This window comes from Periplaneta americana, chromosome 8 (genome assembly GCF_040183065.1).
Source record: "Periplaneta americana isolate PAMFEO1 chromosome 8, P.americana_PAMFEO1_priV1, whole genome shotgun sequence".
NCBI classification, from domain to species: Eukaryota; Metazoa; Arthropoda; class Insecta; order Blattodea; family Blattidae; genus Periplaneta; species Periplaneta americana.
This window is the reverse complement of record NC_091124.1, coordinates 7,642,488-7,662,144: the sequence shown is the minus strand read 5'-3', so window position 1 is coordinate 7,662,144 and position 19,657 is coordinate 7,642,488. Positions and strand designations below refer to the sequence as shown.

Here is a 19,657-nt window from a genome sequence, read left to right as displayed (position 1 = left end):
TATAAATATAAAGAGAAGAGAGATATAGGAAGATAATTTTAAAGATCGAACTGAGACCGGAATAGATCGATAGGCTTGTTTTGGAAAGATGCGCTATATTATTTTTTTGTTTCATTTGTAATTAGCTAAGTACATCACAAATAATTACAGACACCTTTACCACGAGTCTGAAATGAGTTAAAAAATCCGCTACATTCGCACGATGCTCCAAATGGTTTTAGAGTCTCTAGCAAGTAACGCTCACATAGTATTACCTTTTAACTTTGAACGGGAGAGTTAATGGACGAAAAAGGGTGAAAATAAGGTCACGTTGGATGGAAAACTCTCCTTTTCTCTAGACATCGTTACCTACCGGTATCTAATGTCTCGTGGGGTGGAAGCATTAGGGAAATTCAATTATCGAATTATCTATTAACGACAGAGTGACAATCGATGCTTCGGCAATAAGTTTAACTTTTCCAGTAATCTACGAGTAAATCTCTACGCAGATGGGAAATTCGGATGTCTGTCTAATTTTTGTATTTCAACGGAGAACGTTAATACGGCCAACGTCCTTTATTTAGCCATGTCTACTTCATTTTAGACATTTTTAATATTAGATAACAATTTAATTAAAGGACAGTTAAACATTAAAAAAAATCCTTTAATGAAAATTCAGTTTTAAAAGTTAACTTACTTTCCGAGAAGACCTTATAAAGTTATTATTTCGTTTCCATGTCTCTTGGAAACTGTTACATATTTCAATCTTTAATTACTGAATCTTATTAATATACGTATAATTTAGTTTTAATAAGTACGATATTAACCCGGGAGAAGGCGTATACGCATTATAACATGAGGAGGTACATGCGGTCAAAAAGACCGCGCTACTGAAAATGAGTTATTAAGCTCAACTTATTGATTTTTGCTTGAGCATTTTGTCACGTAATGTTATTTCTATTTTAAACATTACAAGATTTTCTATAATACAACCTTGGAACATTTTATTACATTTTCGTATTACATTTTTTTTTTTCTGTTTCAAAAGTTGATTACAGAGTTTATTTTTTTCTTTAATGCTATAATCTAAATTGCAGCAGCACAATGGTTGAATTAAATCTCTAATAAAAATGTGGAAAATATCATAGTACTTTTTAAAATAAAGTAACACAACAAGAAAAATTCAGAAGAAATTAATATTACAATATTATGTAGAAAATATGAAATAATATATTTTACATTTCACAATGAATCCAATCGAATATTACAAAAGTAATATTAACAGAACTAATAAAGTTACACAAATAATGTATAAATATTTTATGAATAATGCAGATTCGTTCTTCATATAAAATGCAGAACAGAAAATTAAGCTGTTATTTATATAACATGAGGATTGTCCGACAACTCAGAAAGAACGAGCACAAGTGCACAGCTGTGAGTGTTACATACACAAAATGTCAACAATGCTCCAATTAAGGTTGTGATGGAGTGGGGAAGTCACGCCATCACAATGTTGCCTTACTGGGATACGGTGCAATGCATTTTCATGTTGTAACATGAGAGAGCGTACTCGGTCAAAAACACCGCGTTATAAAAAGATCAAGCATAGGCCTATGTTCGAAATAGAGCACAACTTTGATTATTTCAGGTATACAAATTCCCAACAAGACATTAATTAAGGATATGAAAGAGTGAGGAGACCAGAGTTTTTCTGTCATTAAAGCAGTGCAGATTTAAAACAAAGTGCGGTCTTTTCCCCGCTATACGCCTTCTCCCGGGTTGCGATAGAATTGTGTACAGAACATGAAAATAGGGCATGGTTCATTAGGAAATAAGTAGATCTCGAATTTCCACAGCTGAAATGAAGTTCTTGAGAATAGTTGCTGGATATTCTTAATTGGATCAGAAAAACTCATGAAAATTTTTCAAAACGTTCAAATTACTCCAATGAAGACTGTTTAAAACAACATAGATACAATTGACTTGTTCATGTAAATGGAATAGATCCTGAATACGACAAAATTTTCGATACTTCCCTCGAGAGACACGATTTTTGTTAAGACCAGCAAGATATGGAGGGAAACATTACCGGGTCACTAGGTCCAACAAGGGAAAGGATGATGATGATGACGACGACTTTCAGATTATACCGAGTGTTTCAGAAATACTTTAACAAACCTTGGGAGCATGTTCCTCACACCAAAACGAAAAAAAGTTCATATAAACATATGTTCGAAAATCCTTAGTTTTTTAGTTATTAATGAAAGAACATAATGAAACATCTGTTAGATATTGTCAGCTTGGTAGCAAGTGTTGCAACTTTAATCAATTCAGAAACTCATAACAATGAAAGTTTACGTTCAACGCGTTTCGAGGTACAATCCAATAACTTAACTTAAGTTTGTAACCGATAACAATATTCATTTTATTAGAAAATCAAATGATGTTATCGATACAAGTCTGCTGACGCATCCATTGTATCCTAGATGGCTATGTGTTGACAAGGAGTCCATGATCCGACGAGTGCATACGTGTGTGGAAGCAAGAGGAGAACATTTTGAACATTTGATACGAGTTTCTGAATTAATTAACATTGCAACACTTGCTACCAAGCTGACAATATCTAAGAGATGTTTAATTATGTTCTTTCATTAATAACTAAAAAACTAAGGATTTTCGGACATACAGTATGTTTATATGAACTTTTTCCCTTGTTTTAGTGTGAGGAACATGCCCCAAGGTTTGTCAAAGTATTTCTGAAACACCCTGTATAAACTATTTTGAAATAAAACGAATGAGAAGGAAACTATATTAATAATACAGGGCGTTTGAGCCGTTTACATAGGAAAAATGGTCGGTCGCTTATTCCAGTTATGTCAAGTTCGGTCAGTGGTGGCAGTTACCACAGGTTCGCCCCAAGTTCGGGTCCAGGGCATCTCGTGGTCCGAGCTGCTAGCGCAATGCTTTGACAGGAGGAGACGTAAGAACTTCAAGTCCAAGAAATGGCTGCATCTAAATCCGTAGGCATGATCCGCGCTGAATCCCCTACTTTGTGTAGATTTTTAAATACAGAATGGGAGAATCTATTTTTATGTAGGCTTTTAGCAAATCATATACAATGCTTAGTATACAAAGAGTACTTTTTTATATAAAAAAGTACAATATATAACGACATTACGAGTTGAAACATATGGCGGATTATGAAGGATTTGATGGAGAAGAACGAGTTGTTCTAGTAAAGAGCCTGAAAGTGGAGTAGTACAGACCGATTATTTACTCCTGACAGCTCAGCGACGCGAAAGAGGGGAAGTAATAGGAGTAGTGGGAAGAGCTCCGGAGTAGAGATAAGGGCGAGCGGTCGGTAAAGGAATGCATTACAGCTTAATTGTATTAGAAACATACCGCTCTACCGCACGCATGACATCCGATCGCACCTTGCACATCGCCGGAGACTGTCAGGACTAAATAATCGTACTGTAGTTCATTCAAGCTGTGAGATATTACAATAAAATTATTTGTCTAACAAGTTAAATGTTATTTACCGTAGTTGCACAGTTCATAGAATTTACTGATTAGTAGCCTACACCAGATCTATTTACTGACGTACAATCGTAAGAGGAAACTAAAAATCTATTTCATATAATCTTAGTTAATATGTAAAAAAAAACGTACCAGTAACATAGGTAATATTAATGATCGGAACCTGCATTTCGTTGACCCAAAGAAATATAAGATTGATCATTAAGTTCATAATACTAAAGTTCAAAATATAATGATGATGATGATTATTATTATTATTATTATTATTATTATTATTATTATTATTATTATTATTACACTTGTACAGTATCTTACAATAATATTCTCCACTTATCAACTTTTACTCCCTGTCGTATTATTGAAGATGATCAATATTGGTAATTTAGAAGTTTCCCTAGTTTTACATTCGCTCACTGCAATATGATCGGTCACAGAACTCTGAATGACGCCGCTTATTAGGTACGATTGAATAGTCGTGTGTATTACGTCATCTGCCCCGAGTCTTGTACAGAGACCTGCATCAGAGCGAGCGCGGGATATCGTTATCAGTCCAGGAAGGCACTGACGGAATGAATAGCGATCATCTACGAATATTTCCGATAAATCACGAAGTAAAGAAACACACCGAGCGATCGGGTCTGAGGACGAGCGCTCGGTGTTCATGAGTGCTCTTCCGGTAGCAGTAAGCAGTAGGTGAATTGTAGACTTGTCTAATCAGTACGTTACATCAAAACGAATGTTGAAGATGATTCAATAGTATCGACGTCGATCTCAAGCAGATGCTCGGACACAGTCTCTGTTGGTGGTAAAAGATTACAAGACACGATGTCGAAAGTATATACCGAAAATAAAATTAAATTAGCAGAGTCAGAGTATTGGAAAAAAGGGAAAGCAGTTACTAGCTCTGCTTGGACTAAATTCAGAGAAGTAAGGGATAAGAATACCTTAAAGTACATAGGATTGTCCACACCAGGTGGCCCGGGTTCGAATCCTGGTCGGGGCAAGTTACCTGGTTGACGGTTTTTCCGGGGTTTTCCCTCAACCCAATACAAGCAAATGCTGGGTAACTTTCGGTGCTGGACCCCGGACTCATTTCACTGGCATTATCACCTTCATTTCATTCAGACGCTAAATAACCTAAGCGTCGTAAAATAAAAAATAAAAATATTCCCAAGTTAGTATGAGTAAAGTTCATACTACGTCCGAGATGAAACAAAATATATCGCTACTAATTTATTATTTGCATTTCATACATCGATAGACATTTTTAGTTATCACGTATTAAATTGTAATTTGTCTGTTTTATATACGTTTTATAGTAATATAACCAAACATTTCATTTGCATTTACAGTAATTATCACGATTAATTGTTAAACTAAGTAGGAATGAAATACATTTATACAGAAAATCATTTCAGGCTATTTCAATCTAAACAAAGAAAAATGTGTGTAATTAATTAAATTTCCACTAAATATATATAATTGTTCAGAACAATCGAATGATTTCTATAATGATTATTCCATTGTAGGATGAAATCATTCGAATGCATGAATGAATTGTTCAATAAAATTGCAGTATGTTGATTACTCATTCTATACGTAGGTCTATAGTCTGAGAGCAGCGCTCTTTTTTCTAATCGCCATGTAGGTCAGGTGTTTAATTTAATGAAGATCAGGGTCAGATTCTGGGGCTGTTAGAAGAGTCAGTACGCAACACCTACACAGAACATTAAAAGCTTATCATTCTATTGTTGCGTCATATGATTCTGAACTCGAAGCTCTTATCATTATCATAAAATGGAACATATTCTGTTATGCGAGTACATATTTTGTATAACTTCATATGGCTTGTTGTGGTGGTAAGGAAAGTTAATGAATAATCGAGTGATATTGTGAATATTTCTATTATTTCGAATGGTTTTGATAATCAAATGAATTCATTCGATTTCTACCAATACTGCACTACGTAGTACTGTAGCATACTGCTTCGCATAGTCGTTGAAGCGAGCGCTCGTTCTGACAGGGGAGCGATCCCCCGGGCGATCTCGAGCGAGCGGAGGCCAAACCCGAGCTCGAGCGATTACACACGAAGAGCATTCGGTAAAACCGATCTCAGATATCGTTAAGCATCGCTCTCTTGCAGGTCTCTGGTCTTGTACCGTGTTCTGTGTAGGTTTATGGTGGCATTGAGTTTGACATGACTGGCTTATTCGGTAGGATCCCATGGATCCGCCGCTAAGAGGGGATGCGCGCATTCGACAGTGACAGTGACTGTGACCGTTTGGCTGTGATAGAGTGCAGGTCGTTCGTTCTGTCAGTTGTGCGGCAATGGTAAACCAATATTCATTTAAAGCAGGCGTCTCAAGGCCAACGCATAAAAGTTGTTACAAAGAGCTAGTGTAGATAACGTAGTCAGCTGAAGAGATAAACGTAGTACCAGAAGATAGCCGATCTGATTCATGTCACACGCATGAGCGAGCTAAATTGTAACTGTCGCGGGAGAAATGATACAAAGCTGCACTTTTGAGTTGTACTGTCACAATAGGCGGTTGTTTTCGGAAGGAATAAAATTTCTTAAGTAGTTTGCGGTAGTAGTAGTAGTAGTAGTAGTAGTAGTAGTAGTAGTAGTAGTAGTAGTAGTAGTAGTAGTAGTAGTAGTAATACATTTATTTTCTAGTTACATATTAATAAGTAAAACGAAGGGATCTGAAGCATGAAGAACCATACATATTACGTAATTATTTAAGCACAAGGAACTGGCCACCCTATCCCATTATCTCCTGGCCTAGTTGCCTCATAAGTGGTGCCTTGTTGGTATCATTTGTGAGGTTCACACCTGTCTTCGGACAGTTGACTAGACAACAACAGTACTTCATTTCTAATAAGTGGTTTGTGGTATCTTTCTTTGTTTTAAGTTTATACTATATTTAATAAAATAAAATAAAATTATAATAATTAAATTACAATTAAACTTGTTTGTTGTTAAGGTACGTATTCTTACGACACGTCGATATTAATATATCAATTACAATAATAGTTAAATATTATGTTTAGTAATGGTTTCAATAATTAACAATAACCAAAACATCTCAGAAATCCACAATTATTTTAAATTAGAATTATTCAAATCTTAAATCTGGTCTCAAATTCTTTTCTCAAATCCTTCAGTACTTTACTATATTTGTTACACTGGTCTTGATTCAAATGAGGTAACAATTTTAGATTAATGAAGTAATAACAGTTACCCAGTGACACTTGCGATTCCCACAATTTCATGTAACTATGAAAGCTTTTATTTCTTCATACATATCCTTTCCTCGAAAATGGAGACAACATCGAAACGGTTGCAGATGTTTATTCAAACGTCGCGGCCAATGACGTCATCCAGAGATACACGAACTGGTCCCGCATCTTGTTCCACTCTTACATTGAAAAAGAGAGAGAGAGGAGGAAATGCTCCGAGGAGGCCCTATTGAGACGTCTGATTTAAAGGAACGTACGTACAGTTCGATTCAGCGTTATTGGCCCTTGTCCTTGGTTGTTTGGCTAGTGAGCGATCTGTGTGTTGCGTCATAAGAAAGAAATTTAATCACAAACGTGCATAGGAGGGGAAGAGGGAAGAGGAAGAATGAAAAAAATATCTATGCTCGCAGCTGAGAGACACTCATGTCAAGAAAATATAAATCATCATAACATTGTTCAGTCAACAGACATAATGGTTAGTGACGGAACGTGTGGAAGAATATTGTGTTTTAAGACGGAGAGTACCGCGACATGATAAGAAGGAAGCCTTAGGTGTTACGACTGTTTGGCCTGACCTATGTGACCCAGTCCGACTGCAGTGATGAGTAACTCGCTCATAGTCTGTCTATTTACTTTTTGCAAGGATCAAAATCCCTTAATCAAGCTATACATAGCCTACATAACACGTGAATAAAGAATAAGAATTCATGTAGTACAACCAGGCGAAAATGCAAACGTGAATATCCTGGCAGGCCAGTAGCTCTAAATGTACAATATTAAAGATTACTTGAAGACTCGATGAAGCAGGTTCTATAAGTCACAGAAAAAGACAAAAGTGTCGTGTTCTAACGTAGGAATAAATTAATGAAATTGGAGCACCTTTGGAACGTATTCCTCACAAATTCCTGATTGTGAGACTAAGCACAGGAGACAGGAATCTGTAAAACAGCTGCAGGAGTGGCAACAAAATTATGGACCATATTACGCAAAAAACAATAAAAATTCTGTTCAATAGAACTGATGCTTGTGAATGACAATTTATTGAGAAGTTGTTACATATGTGTAAGCGAATATGGACATCACATACAGCACCTTCCGTGAGCAGGGTGAGTACCAAATGTTGTGTTATACAGGGTGATTCAATTAAAGCGTACAAAAATTGCACCGAAAGAAAAGCATGAACTCCTAACATTTTGAGATAGGAAACTTGGAATCTGCGAAGTCAGCTTAAATAGATATGGACTTAAACATATCTATCGTTATCGCTTACTGTTTCCATATTATTTACACTTTAAAATTATTTTCATTACAAACCTGAGTTAACATCATACCATTTTGTACCTCACAACAGTTGCTCAAAATGACGGGGTCACCAACTTCAGTGCAAGCATGATATCGGCGTACAAGATTCTTTCGCACCTCTTCAAATATCTCTGACGTGTTTTTGATCACATCACATCACTGAGTTCTTATAAACAAGCAGTTTGCATATTTTCTCATAGGGAATAATCGAGTGGATTAATGTCGGATGACCTCGTTGGGTATAGTATAGAGCCTCCTCTTCCAATCCAGCGACCAGGAAATATGTAATCCAAATTAATGCGGACGTCTACACAGAAGCGAGGTGGTGCTGCTCGTGCTGCAGCCACATCCTTGGATAGCAAAGGGCACGTCCTTCAATAACTCAGGCAAAACGTTTTGCACTAACCGAAAGTGCATGGGTACATGTGACCTTTCAGACGGGTAAGTAGGAAATATGGCCTAATGAGATAGTCTTCTAGCTTACAACTGACTTGATCGACTTAATCGTCGACTTGGTTGGCGAGTTGGTATAGCGCTGGCCTTCTATGCCCAAGGTTGCGGGTTCGATCCCGGGCCAGGTCGATGGCATTAAGTGTGCTTAAATGCGACAGGCTCATGTCAGTAGATTTACTGGCATGTAAAAGAACTCCTGCGGGACAAAATTCCGGCACATCCGGCGACGCTGATATAACCTCTGCAGTTGCGAGCGTCGTTAAATAAAACATAACATTAACATCGACTTAATCTGGCTTCGCAGGTCCAAGTTCCCCATCTCAAAATGTTCATTAGTGCATCCTTTATTTCAGGCTGGGGCATTAATACCTCTATTGAGGTACTGCAGACTACCCCTTAACTCCCCACTGCACATTCCCTGGCAGAGACAGTTAAGGTATTAACATCATAGCTTTCCTCTCTCGCTGATCGTCTAAAATCCACCACTGATGCATAATTATTTACTATGTATTCGTTTCTGAAGCGGTGAAGCGAAAAGGAAATGGGCGGGGGTATAGCCTTTCCTTTTCCCTTCCCCCCTTATGCCCAGACCTGCTCTGTTTCCTGTTTCAGTTTTGCACGCGTTTATTGAATCACTCTGTATATACTTAAGTTTTAATTCACTTAACTTCCATGAGCACGCACTCTCGTTTAGCATTAGAGATATGGCTTCTTATCGAATAAACGACCGACCAATTTCCCGATCTAGAATGCTCAAGGTCTGTATTAAAATGAAGACATAATATATCAGTTTTAGAAAGTTCATCTTGCTCAAAGAACACTTGTAGATCTTTCAAAGGTATGTCTAGTTCGCAACTTAAAAATTTCAGAATTATTTATAGTCAACAGTTTGAATCTATATTTTAACCAAGAGCCTCAATAGTTTGTGCGTATATTAAAGAATATGTAGTAATTATAACAATATGCAATAAGATGGTTTGCATAATTTTCACAGACATATAAAATGAATAGCCTACCATACACTTACATTTTTAAGCGCCAAAATTCTCTGTCTTTACAAACTATAGCTCTCTTACGCTCATTGCTTAATTTAAATTGTGCCTTGTAGCTTTTCATTTTTTAAGTTTAGTTGTGCTAATTTTACTTCAAACACCCCTTGTATGTGGTCTTCCCAACATTATCTATTTAAAATTTTCTACAACTTCGCGGCCACCACTAAAACTCACCGGCTTTCTAACCAAGTTATTGTTGATTCTCTTAACACATTGCATAGTACAAATGCCATATAAAATATACATCATTTACATGAAACATAATATACAGGGTGAGTCAGAAACACTTGTACAAATTTTTGTGCGAGTTCTTCATACCTACAAACACACATTTCCGAAAAAGCCTGCTTTATTAATAATAATCATAAGATGCATTTAACGCTTGGTTTTCTAGGTATAATCCAAAAACTTATTGACCCAATGAATTGCCCCACTCAATTCATGTTGTCAATAACACAACTCTAACTGCCCATGTAGGTACATTGAAGGTGGCCATGATCCGACTTCTCCATGTGTGAACTGAAGCAGATGGAGGACATTTTGAGCATTTGTTATGAATTGTGAGTAGATAACTACTGATTGAACTGATAATGTGTTGTAAATGTATTCTGCCAATTTGAAGTAAAATATGATAGCTATGTTTTGTCGAATATCATCTTATGATTGTAATTCCCAAATCAGGCATTTCCGGATAAACGTGTGTACGACTTTTGTTTAGATACGAACACACCCCTCGAAATTTGTACGAATTTTTCTGAATCACCCTGTATATTATTCTTTTTCTACGTAAGTAAACGACTGTTTAACAGTGTTACCTCCAAAAAAAAATTCATCACCTTATAATTGAACAATAATAAGTTGTAATTGAAATATCAATTAATGTAGATTGCCATTCTTTCCTATTTATTTAATTTAATGAGAGTTATTCTAGTTTTTACAAGTGATGCATATTTTACCGATAATTCTATTCCAATACGCATATGTGTAAAGAATAATGGAATTTGAATTTGCTCAATTATTCTACGCCATAAAAATCTGCTAAAAGTTTCTCGTCTGAATTTTCTTGTATATCATTAAAATTATTATAAATCTGACAAAATTTGGAATTGATTAATCTTTAATTAAGTTTTGTAGAATTCAAATTACAAATATTTTATGAAAGTTTTGTACAGCGAATTGTTTATTGTTATGGTTACAGAAGTGGTCGCGGCGCTAAAGATGCAATATGCAAAAATCAAGAAAATGTTGGAAACAAGATAATGCCCTCGCAGCTGAATTTTGACAGACTACATTCCTTTACTTGTGATTTGGAGAGTGTGGTTACATCCGAGAAATACCATGACCAGTGATATCCCTTTCAGTAATGGTGTAATATGAGATGGAAATTATTCCATACGTATATAAAATCATGACAAATCTACACACAGTATTTTGAACTTGAGAATTTATTTCAGTGATGGAGAAACATAACTCTGGGTCCTAGTCAAGAGTGTGATTTTGTAACATCGCCCGTTAAACTCCGAAAACTTTTACAGATACGTTCAATTCGTCGCTACAAATTCTGCTGTGTCCAGAATGTCAGTGACTTACACTAGTGACTCCAGGCGACCCCAAAAGTAAAAGTCTAAAGGATTCATGTCTGGTGATCTGGCTGGCCAACCAACTGATCCTCCATGATTTTACCATTTCATTGCGACATAACAATAAAATAGACTAATGCACTTTCATAAAATGTGTTATAGGAAGTTTTAGTCTTGCTGCATTGCACCCATCTAATATTTGCACTTACTTATGAATCACCCTGTATAGCAACACATTTATTATAAAGTTTTTGTTTTAGTACAGAAGTCAGTTTGAGTTATAGTTACATTTCAGAGACAGTTAATATAAAATTATTTCTTTTTTTAGTTTGTGCAGACCACAAATTAAATTTACAGTAAATTATAGTGCGACTAATTCCTTGATATCCCGCTGCCAAGAATTTCCTTGCTGCGGGCAGGCCTAGTCACATTCCCGAGAACTCTGACCAGGAGGACCTGGCAAACAGGATAAGCATAGATATTGCTGGATGTGATGGCCGTTTGGATGTACACGTTTCTGACACATTAACCAAAAATTGTTGCTCATACGGCGACGTTCCCCATTACAAAGTGATGCTATCTACCTCCAAATACTGTCATTTAGTTCCTCCAAGGTGTGGATATTGCTTTTGTAAACCTTCTCTTTTTGGGGTCACATCGGAGAAGCGCGTAGAATACAATAAATTGCTAATAAACTTATCTTCAAACACCGTCGTTACTTCATTTACTGAAGCACGAACACTAGCGGAAACTTGTTGGAAGACTCTATGTCGAATTCTTGGTCAGTCAAGTCTCAGAAGAATGTCTCCTTAATTCTCTAGCAATTCCTGTTTTTATACACGTTGCTCTGTGTACTTAAGGTTTGCCACCAAAATTTAACAAACTGAGACAAGTAATATAAAATAGTGACCTCTCAACAGAGTGCAAAAGCACACACAAACAGTTTAATATTCTCCCAAGATGGTTTAAAAATCACAATTAATAGTTAACGTACTGTCTGAGCGCCAGGTCTGAAACCGCGACAGAAATTCGGCATGGAACCGAAAAGCGGGTGTTGACGTAAGACTGTACTGTACTAGCTAAAAATATACAACGCGGGAGGGATGCGACGTAGGAGCATTAAGCGTGTGTTTTTATTTTAGCTTTTTCGTCACGCTTTTCAATTATATTACTTATTTCCACGACCTTCAGAATGTAATACTTGATTTTTCTTCCGCATCGACACATCAGTAGTAGTTCACCACTCAATAGTTAATGTTAGTGCTAGGAAGGAAACATCAACACACACTCCCTAGATGTCCGTGCTGAGTCACGTACCCCCGCTCCCCACTTCCTCATACCGCACGGTTTCAAAGCTGACATTCAGTCAGTAATCTACACTGTCGGTCAGGAGGCAGACGACCTCTGGAGCTGGTTCTGTCCAGAGCAGTGTATATTGGAGAGTACCTCACTCTTTTGATCCTATAAATGCCGACACGGCGGCCATATTTACTCCTGCGGAGACTCAGTACACCGCAAGACTTGCGAAGGAACACAGGTTTCTAGTGCGATATTCCATCGTTATCTTGAAGAATGTCGTGTTATTGTGCAGTTAATTGTGTAATCAATTGCCGTTGTACAAAATTAGCATTAACCCACAAACAAGAGAAGGAATATACTTCAATGATTAATTTTCTCAACGACAATATTTTGACTGCGGGCTAAAGCAAGGAGATGCACTATTTCCATTACTTATTAACTTTCCTCTAGAATATCTCATTAGGAAAGTTCAGGATAACAGAGAGGGTTTGGAATTGAACGGATTACAGCTTCTTGTCTATGCGGGTGACATGAATATATTAGGAGAAAATCCACAAACTATTAGGGAAAACCGGGAACTTTACTTGAAGCAAGTAAAGCGATAGGTTTGGAAGCAAATCCCGAAAAGACAAAGTATAAGATTATGTCTCGTGACCAGAATATTATATGAAATGTAAATATAAAAATTAGAAATTTATCCTTCAAAGAGGTAAAAAAATTAATATATCTTAGAGGAACAGTAATAAATATAAATGACACTCGGGAGGAAATTAAACGCAGAATAAATATGGGAAATGCTTGTTATTATTCGGTTGAGAAGATTTTGTCATCTGGTCTATCAAAAAATCTGAAAATTAGAATTTATAAAACAGTTATATTACCGGTTGTTCTGTATGGTTGTGAAACTTGTATTCTCACTTTGAGAGGAACAGAGGTTAAGAGTGTTTGAGAATAAGGTAATTAGGAAAATATTTGGGGTTAAGAGGGATGAAGTTACAGGAGAATGGAGAAAGTTACACAACACAGAACTGCACGCATTGTATTCTTGACCTGACATAATTAGGAACTTTACATCCAGACGTTTGAGATGGGGAGGGCATGTAGCACGTATGGGCGAATCCAGAAATGCATATAGAATATTGTTGGGAAGCCGGAGGGAAAAAGATCTTTTGGGAAGGTCGAGACGTAGATGGGAGGATAATATTAAAATGGATTTGAGGTAGGTGTAATATAATGGTAGAGACTGGATTAATCTTGCTCAAGATAGGGAACGATGGCGAGCTTATGTGAGGACGGCAATGAACCTTCGGGTTCCTTAAAAGCCTTAAGTAAGTATAATGATATAATACTTATAATTGAAAATATCAAGGTGGGCAAAAGCGGACGTTGGAAACTATTCCAAACTGGTAATACTGGTAATAAAACAGTTCTTGATTTTCAAGAAATTTGTCTTAATAAAGGGAACTTCAAATATCTTATGCTAGATAGATGCACTCAGGATGTGTTAGAAAATTTATTTTCTACTGTCTGTTCCTTAAATCCAATCCCGGATGCAATAGAATTCAAACACTGCATTACGATTTATCAGTTTTCTTTAAAAAAAAAAACGAAGCATGGAAATTATGCAGTTTGCGATCCTGAACAATTAGTTGAGTTTCTAGATACCGATGTAAGTAAACCCGGAATAGAAAGGTCTAGTGAAGATGAATGTGAGCAAAAGAAATTTATATAGTCTAAATTGTAATTTAATTGAAAATAGAGATATTGACTTGAGTGAACAACAAGCACTGTACTATTTGTTGGGATCAGTTCTGTTCAAAATAAAACAATATAAGTTATATAGTATTTGTGAAACTGTTTTTCATCTCTAATAACTGATAACAGGGATGAATCTATAAATTTTATTAGCACATTAGTGACTCTCAAGTCGTACAAGGAAATGTCACTTGTATACCCTTGTAAATTCGTGTTTGATATAATTCTAAATGCAGGAAAATGTCAAACGTTGGTAGAAAATGAGTTGACAGTAAAGGATTTGAAGTCTGTATTCATTAACACTTCAACTCATACGTTCCCAACTTGTTATATTATTTTTGAAAAAGTCTTATCACTGTATTTTAGGACTAGAATGTATTTATTGTTAAAAAAATTTTCTGTTATAGAAAATGCACTACAACAATCTGCTAAATGTAGCAGTCGAAGTGTTGGTATGAGAATTGCAGTAGAAAATTGCTAATGTTATCCCCAAAGCTCGGATCTTGGGGACTTGTGTGTCGTGTGCTTGAGTAAGGTTACAGGCATAACGTACACAAAGCTCACGCTGCAAGTGCTCAGGGACAGTCGTTTGTACTAAGAAAGTGGTCACATCGAATGGCAAGAAGACGAACGAATAAACTGTCTCACGTCGAAGCCAATGACATTAAGAGAATTACAGGTAAACGGTCTGTTTGAGGAATTAGAAAATACGTGTTATTCGAATGGGTGTTATGTTTTTTTAAAAATGCATTTCTTAAATTTTAGGTACAGAATTTCGTGGAGGAATTCTGAGGAGATACATTATTTTCTTCTAATGCAGAGTTTATATCTTGTAAGTTGTACCACACATAAACTAGAGCTGGAAACGGGCATTCATTGAAAGACATTGCAGTCCTTTAAATTGATGGAGAATTTGTCCATAGCCATGGATCAAGTCGTAGAGGGACCTTCCCTAGTAGTGATACACTAATTGAAAACTATTTGCGAGAAAAATTTAGGATATACTTATCTTTCTCATATAAGAGATCTGCTGAAAATCGAACAGGAAACAGTGACAGTGAAATATTCAGTATTTTATTTAGGCCCAAGACTTTATAATAAAATTTCAAACCATTTTCCAAATTTGAAATTTTTTAAAATTGAAACTTTTAAAAAGGAATTTTGTAAAATTATCCATGATATATAATAGTAACAAATGTACTTTTTTTACCTTTTATTTCTATCGACTATATTCATGTTTTTATTGAATATCACTGGCTTCTGTCGGATTGTCAATTTATATTAAATGTGTATTTTTCTCTCGTTTTCCCTTTCTTCTTTATTCTTGCTCTTGTGTTGTATTTATTGGTTTGAATTAAGTTAATTACTGTATTTAGTAAACTGTCCTTGTAAATTTTATGTTATATTATTCACTAAGACTACACCGTACACGAGCCTGACTCTTACGGTAGTGGCTAGAAACATTTTTATTTTATAAATGCAATTTGTACTCACTAGGTAGCTAGTTAAAATAAATAAAATAAAAAAATTAAAGTTTGCTCCCGTCACTTCATGTGACGTGGAAATAAGTTTCCTTCGTTTCAAATCATGTTTAACTAACAGACGAAGAATTTATGGGTTCGAAAATCTTCGAATGCATGTAGTCATACACTATAATGAAATGTACAGAGCAGAACTGTAAATTTGATGTATTTTGCATGTTTATTTATATATATGCTATAAAATTAGATGTTTCAACCTATCATAATATTACCATTATGTTGTTCCAGCCAGGAACCACTTTTATAGCAGACCTGACAGTACCTCCGTGCTGGAAGCGGGAGTTTGTTGACATTGAAGTCCGGTCGCTTAGCCACGTTCAAAGACACAAGTCCCCAACTTCCGAGCTTTGGTTATCCCTATTGAAATAGACATAACAATAAAATAATAAAGTGCTATCTGTCATGAGTAATTTCACTATGACAATAATGTTTATTAATTCTTGTCTCCTGTGTTCAATAAACTGCAACAACATGTATGATATCGCCTTTAATCACCATCGTTCTAGCATTACTGCTTACGCTTCTGTGCCGAGCAAGGAGTAAATATGGCTGCCGCCGTCGAGAATGCGGTACTCTCTAATATACAGTACACTGCTCTGGTTCTGTCTATTGGTCTCGCAACCACGGATTACCGACGGAAGGAATGCGAATCAAACAATGCGATAAGGAAGAGCGGGCGACAGGAAAGGTCACGAAATAGCTTGAATGATATTCAAGAGTACAGTCGGAAGAGAAATGATATCGATAGAATCAGTCTTGCGTTGTGATAGTTACATTACGACTTTAGTTTGTTCCATTGCATGTGAATGCGTGTCTTGTATCGCACGGTATTATTATTTCATTCGTAAACATAATGTTGCGCGTTTAATTAGCTTCGAATTTTTCTCTTGCTACGTTCTTTATTTCCACAACGATGTCCTCATTTGTTCATCTTCTTGGAAGAGACAGTACTTCCATCGGCCCGTGCCTCTCCCCCCTCGGCGTGCCTACATACACACGTCAAAACAGAGAGCAACGCCACCATTGGTTTTCGGTAATAGTTTCTTGCGCGAGCTGTACCTGCCGTGGGGATCTATTGGCAGCGGGCCATCAAGCAAATAATCGCTATGTAGTTTCAAATTTAATCATTAGCAATGCGATAAATTGAACTTCGTACTTCAGTGTGTAGTTACTATATGTTTGGTAACAAAAAAAAAATATTTTAACGAAGAATAGCATTCAAGAACATATCTGAAATATTGTATATTGAAATTGAAACTGAATTTTTATAGTGGATTTTTAAATCTTCTAGGTAAATTATTTTCAGTAATAAAATAGCCTAGATCGTATTACAGGGTGTTTCAAAAGTAATGGTAAAAATTTTAGGGATGAGAAGTAAAAACGAAGACAAGCAAAATAATTCCAGTAAACATGGGGCGCAAATTAACTGTTTACGAGGTAATACGATTTTGTGTTGGTTGGGGCCCGCTGAATACTATGTACTAATTTCAACAAAGACGGTCTCATTTTTCTTTTATTTACTTACCGATCACGAGACCGTGAATTTTATAATTTTGGCTTCAACACCACAGAAATGTGATTCAACACACAAAAAAGAAACTTTTTTGTTTGAACAACAGTAAAGTTTGTGGATAAATTAAGGTACAGTACAATATGAACATGTTAACTGAAGAATTATTTTACAGCAGGTGTTCAAAATGCTGGCCATGCTCTTGAATGCATCTGTGTAATCTTTTCTCCAAAGACCCGCGAATGCGCTCGAGCAATTCCGGACCATTCTTCATTTTCTGGAAGGCATCTATAATCCGATGCTGCAGTTCTTCAGTTGTGGTGATGTCTATTGTGTAAATTAGGCTTTTGCATAACTCCAGACACAAAAATCCAAAGTATTTCAATTCGGTGATCTAGCTACAGGTCCTCCTCTACCTATCCACCGTTCATCATATCATCTGTTTAGAATAGTTATCGTCTCACACTTAGAAGGCAATGGGATGGGGAGAGTGCAGCATATGTACGAAGCATAAATCTTGCCGTTTTACCGTACTCAGGCGCTCGGTTCACTGCGAAACGGTTAATTTGCTGACCTATGTTTACTGGACGTTTTTGCTTCTCTTCATTTTTACTTCTCATCCTTAAATTCTTGACCATCACTTTTCAAACACCCTGTATATTCCAACACTTCGGCCACAGTTGTTGGATATTGTTTAGGAACTTCAGTTACGTAGTCGATAGATACTATTTCTCCATTCATTCATTCATTCATTCATTCATTCATTCATTCATTCATTCATTCATTCATTCATTCATTCATTCATTCATTCAGTATTCTGTCCAAGGGCAGGTCTTTCACTACAAACCCAACTTTCTCCAATCTTTCCTATTTTCTGCCTTCCTCTTTCTTATTGTCTGTCCATTTCACGTTCCAGCCTTCTCCATATCCACATTTCAAATGCTTTTATTCTCTTCTCTTCACTTCGCCGTAATCTCCCTGTTTCTGCCCCATACAATGCCACACTCTACTAGTCTCTTCCTTAGTTCTTTTTCCAGAGGTCCGCAGAAGATTTTCTTTTTTCTATTAGAAGCTTCCTTGGCTATTACTATTTCTTTTTGACTTTCTGGCAGCAGCTCATGTTGCTGCTTATCATACATGCATATACACACACATATATATGTACACATACACACACACACATATATATATATATATACACATACACATGAATTTAAAATATAACATTGTTTTTAAGTTCATAAACATTATTTTCTCGTTTTTTCAAAAAACGTAATTCCGTTCACATAAAATATGAATATTGAATACGTTGTTATTAATTTTATATTGTGTGTTTAATACGATATTGTCTATAAAGTATATTAGAAAACAATAAAATTATGGGTACTTGACTTGTAAATGTACCGTAACTGCAATTTATTGCAGTCTGTACTGCATGTTCTATCAACATTTAAGCAATTTAGAATTCGTAGCAATGGCAATAATGTGTGAATACAATTTTGCACGTCACAGTGCCACCACGATGACCCTCTGCAATCCGAGCTGCATACGTTTAATTCACACAAGTTCCTGACCCTCCGCGTAATCACGTCATGTAGATTGGGTTCTCCGTAAGCGAGGAATGTTTATGATCGAGTCAAGTTGGGATACTCCCACCGGGAATGGATTGCTCTGTGACCGATTGTCTAGCTCCTGATTGTAAATCCGACGTCATTACATGTCGCCATGGCAGCGAAACAATGGCGAAGCGCCTACTAATAACGTGGGCCTGGTCATTAGTTGCATGCATGTAACATCATATTGAAAATTAATCTAACTTCGCTTTTGCCGTAAACAACAAATTTCACAACGTCATCGTATGCCTAGGTGATAGAAGGGTTTTTGTGTTTGTCATTAGAGAGCGGATTGTAAGCCAGACAAGAGCTATGATTTTTTTGTTATACGCTTTAACATCTCTGGTCATATCGTGTATGTAGGGTCTTTGGGTGCGTCAGTAGGCCATTGTCTATAGTTGTGTTTCTGTTTGGGTCTAGGAATTCTCGTCACCGGAGATGTCGCCATTATACCTTCTTTTCATCGATTACATTTTAGTCCTGCGTTCTGGCCACCAGTTACATTTTAGTCATCGGTGTTCTCGTCACTGATTACATTTAATACTTTATTAATGTTTTATTGGAAAAATTAAACGAGATTTAAATTTCATTGTAAGGTTGTTTTCGTGGTTACGCTTATAAGTATAATGAGATTTAAATGCTATTTTAAGGTTGTTTCCGTGGTTACAGATATAAGCATAATGAGATTTAAATGTCATTGTAAGGTTGTTTCCGTGGTTACGCATATAAGTATAATGAGATTTAAATGTAATTGTAAGGTTGTTTCCGAGGTTACGCATATAAGTAT

General features: G+C 36.2%; 1 protein-coding gene across 4 annotated transcripts in view; it reads left to right on the top strand.

Annotated features, from left to right (window-relative positions):
* Positions 1-15,547, top strand: part of Slob (Slowpoke binding protein) — a 595,498-nt gene extending 579,951 nt beyond the window's left edge. Inside the window, exons 12-13 of one of the 4 annotated variants that reach the window (XM_069832324.1) lie at positions 10,050-10,132; positions 10,771-10,903. In XM_069832324.1, coding sequence (XP_069688425.1) covers positions 10,050-10,095 — 46 coding nt within the window. In that variant the 3' untranslated portion in view covers positions 10,096-10,132; positions 10,771-10,903. Of the gene's footprint in view, positions 1-10,049; positions 10,133-10,770 lie in introns of all 4 variants that reach the window. The other 3 variants (XM_069832323.1, XM_069832325.1, XM_069832327.1) reach the window with 3 other exon arrangements.
* The last annotated feature ends 4,110 nt before the right edge of the window (positions 15,548-19,657 follow it).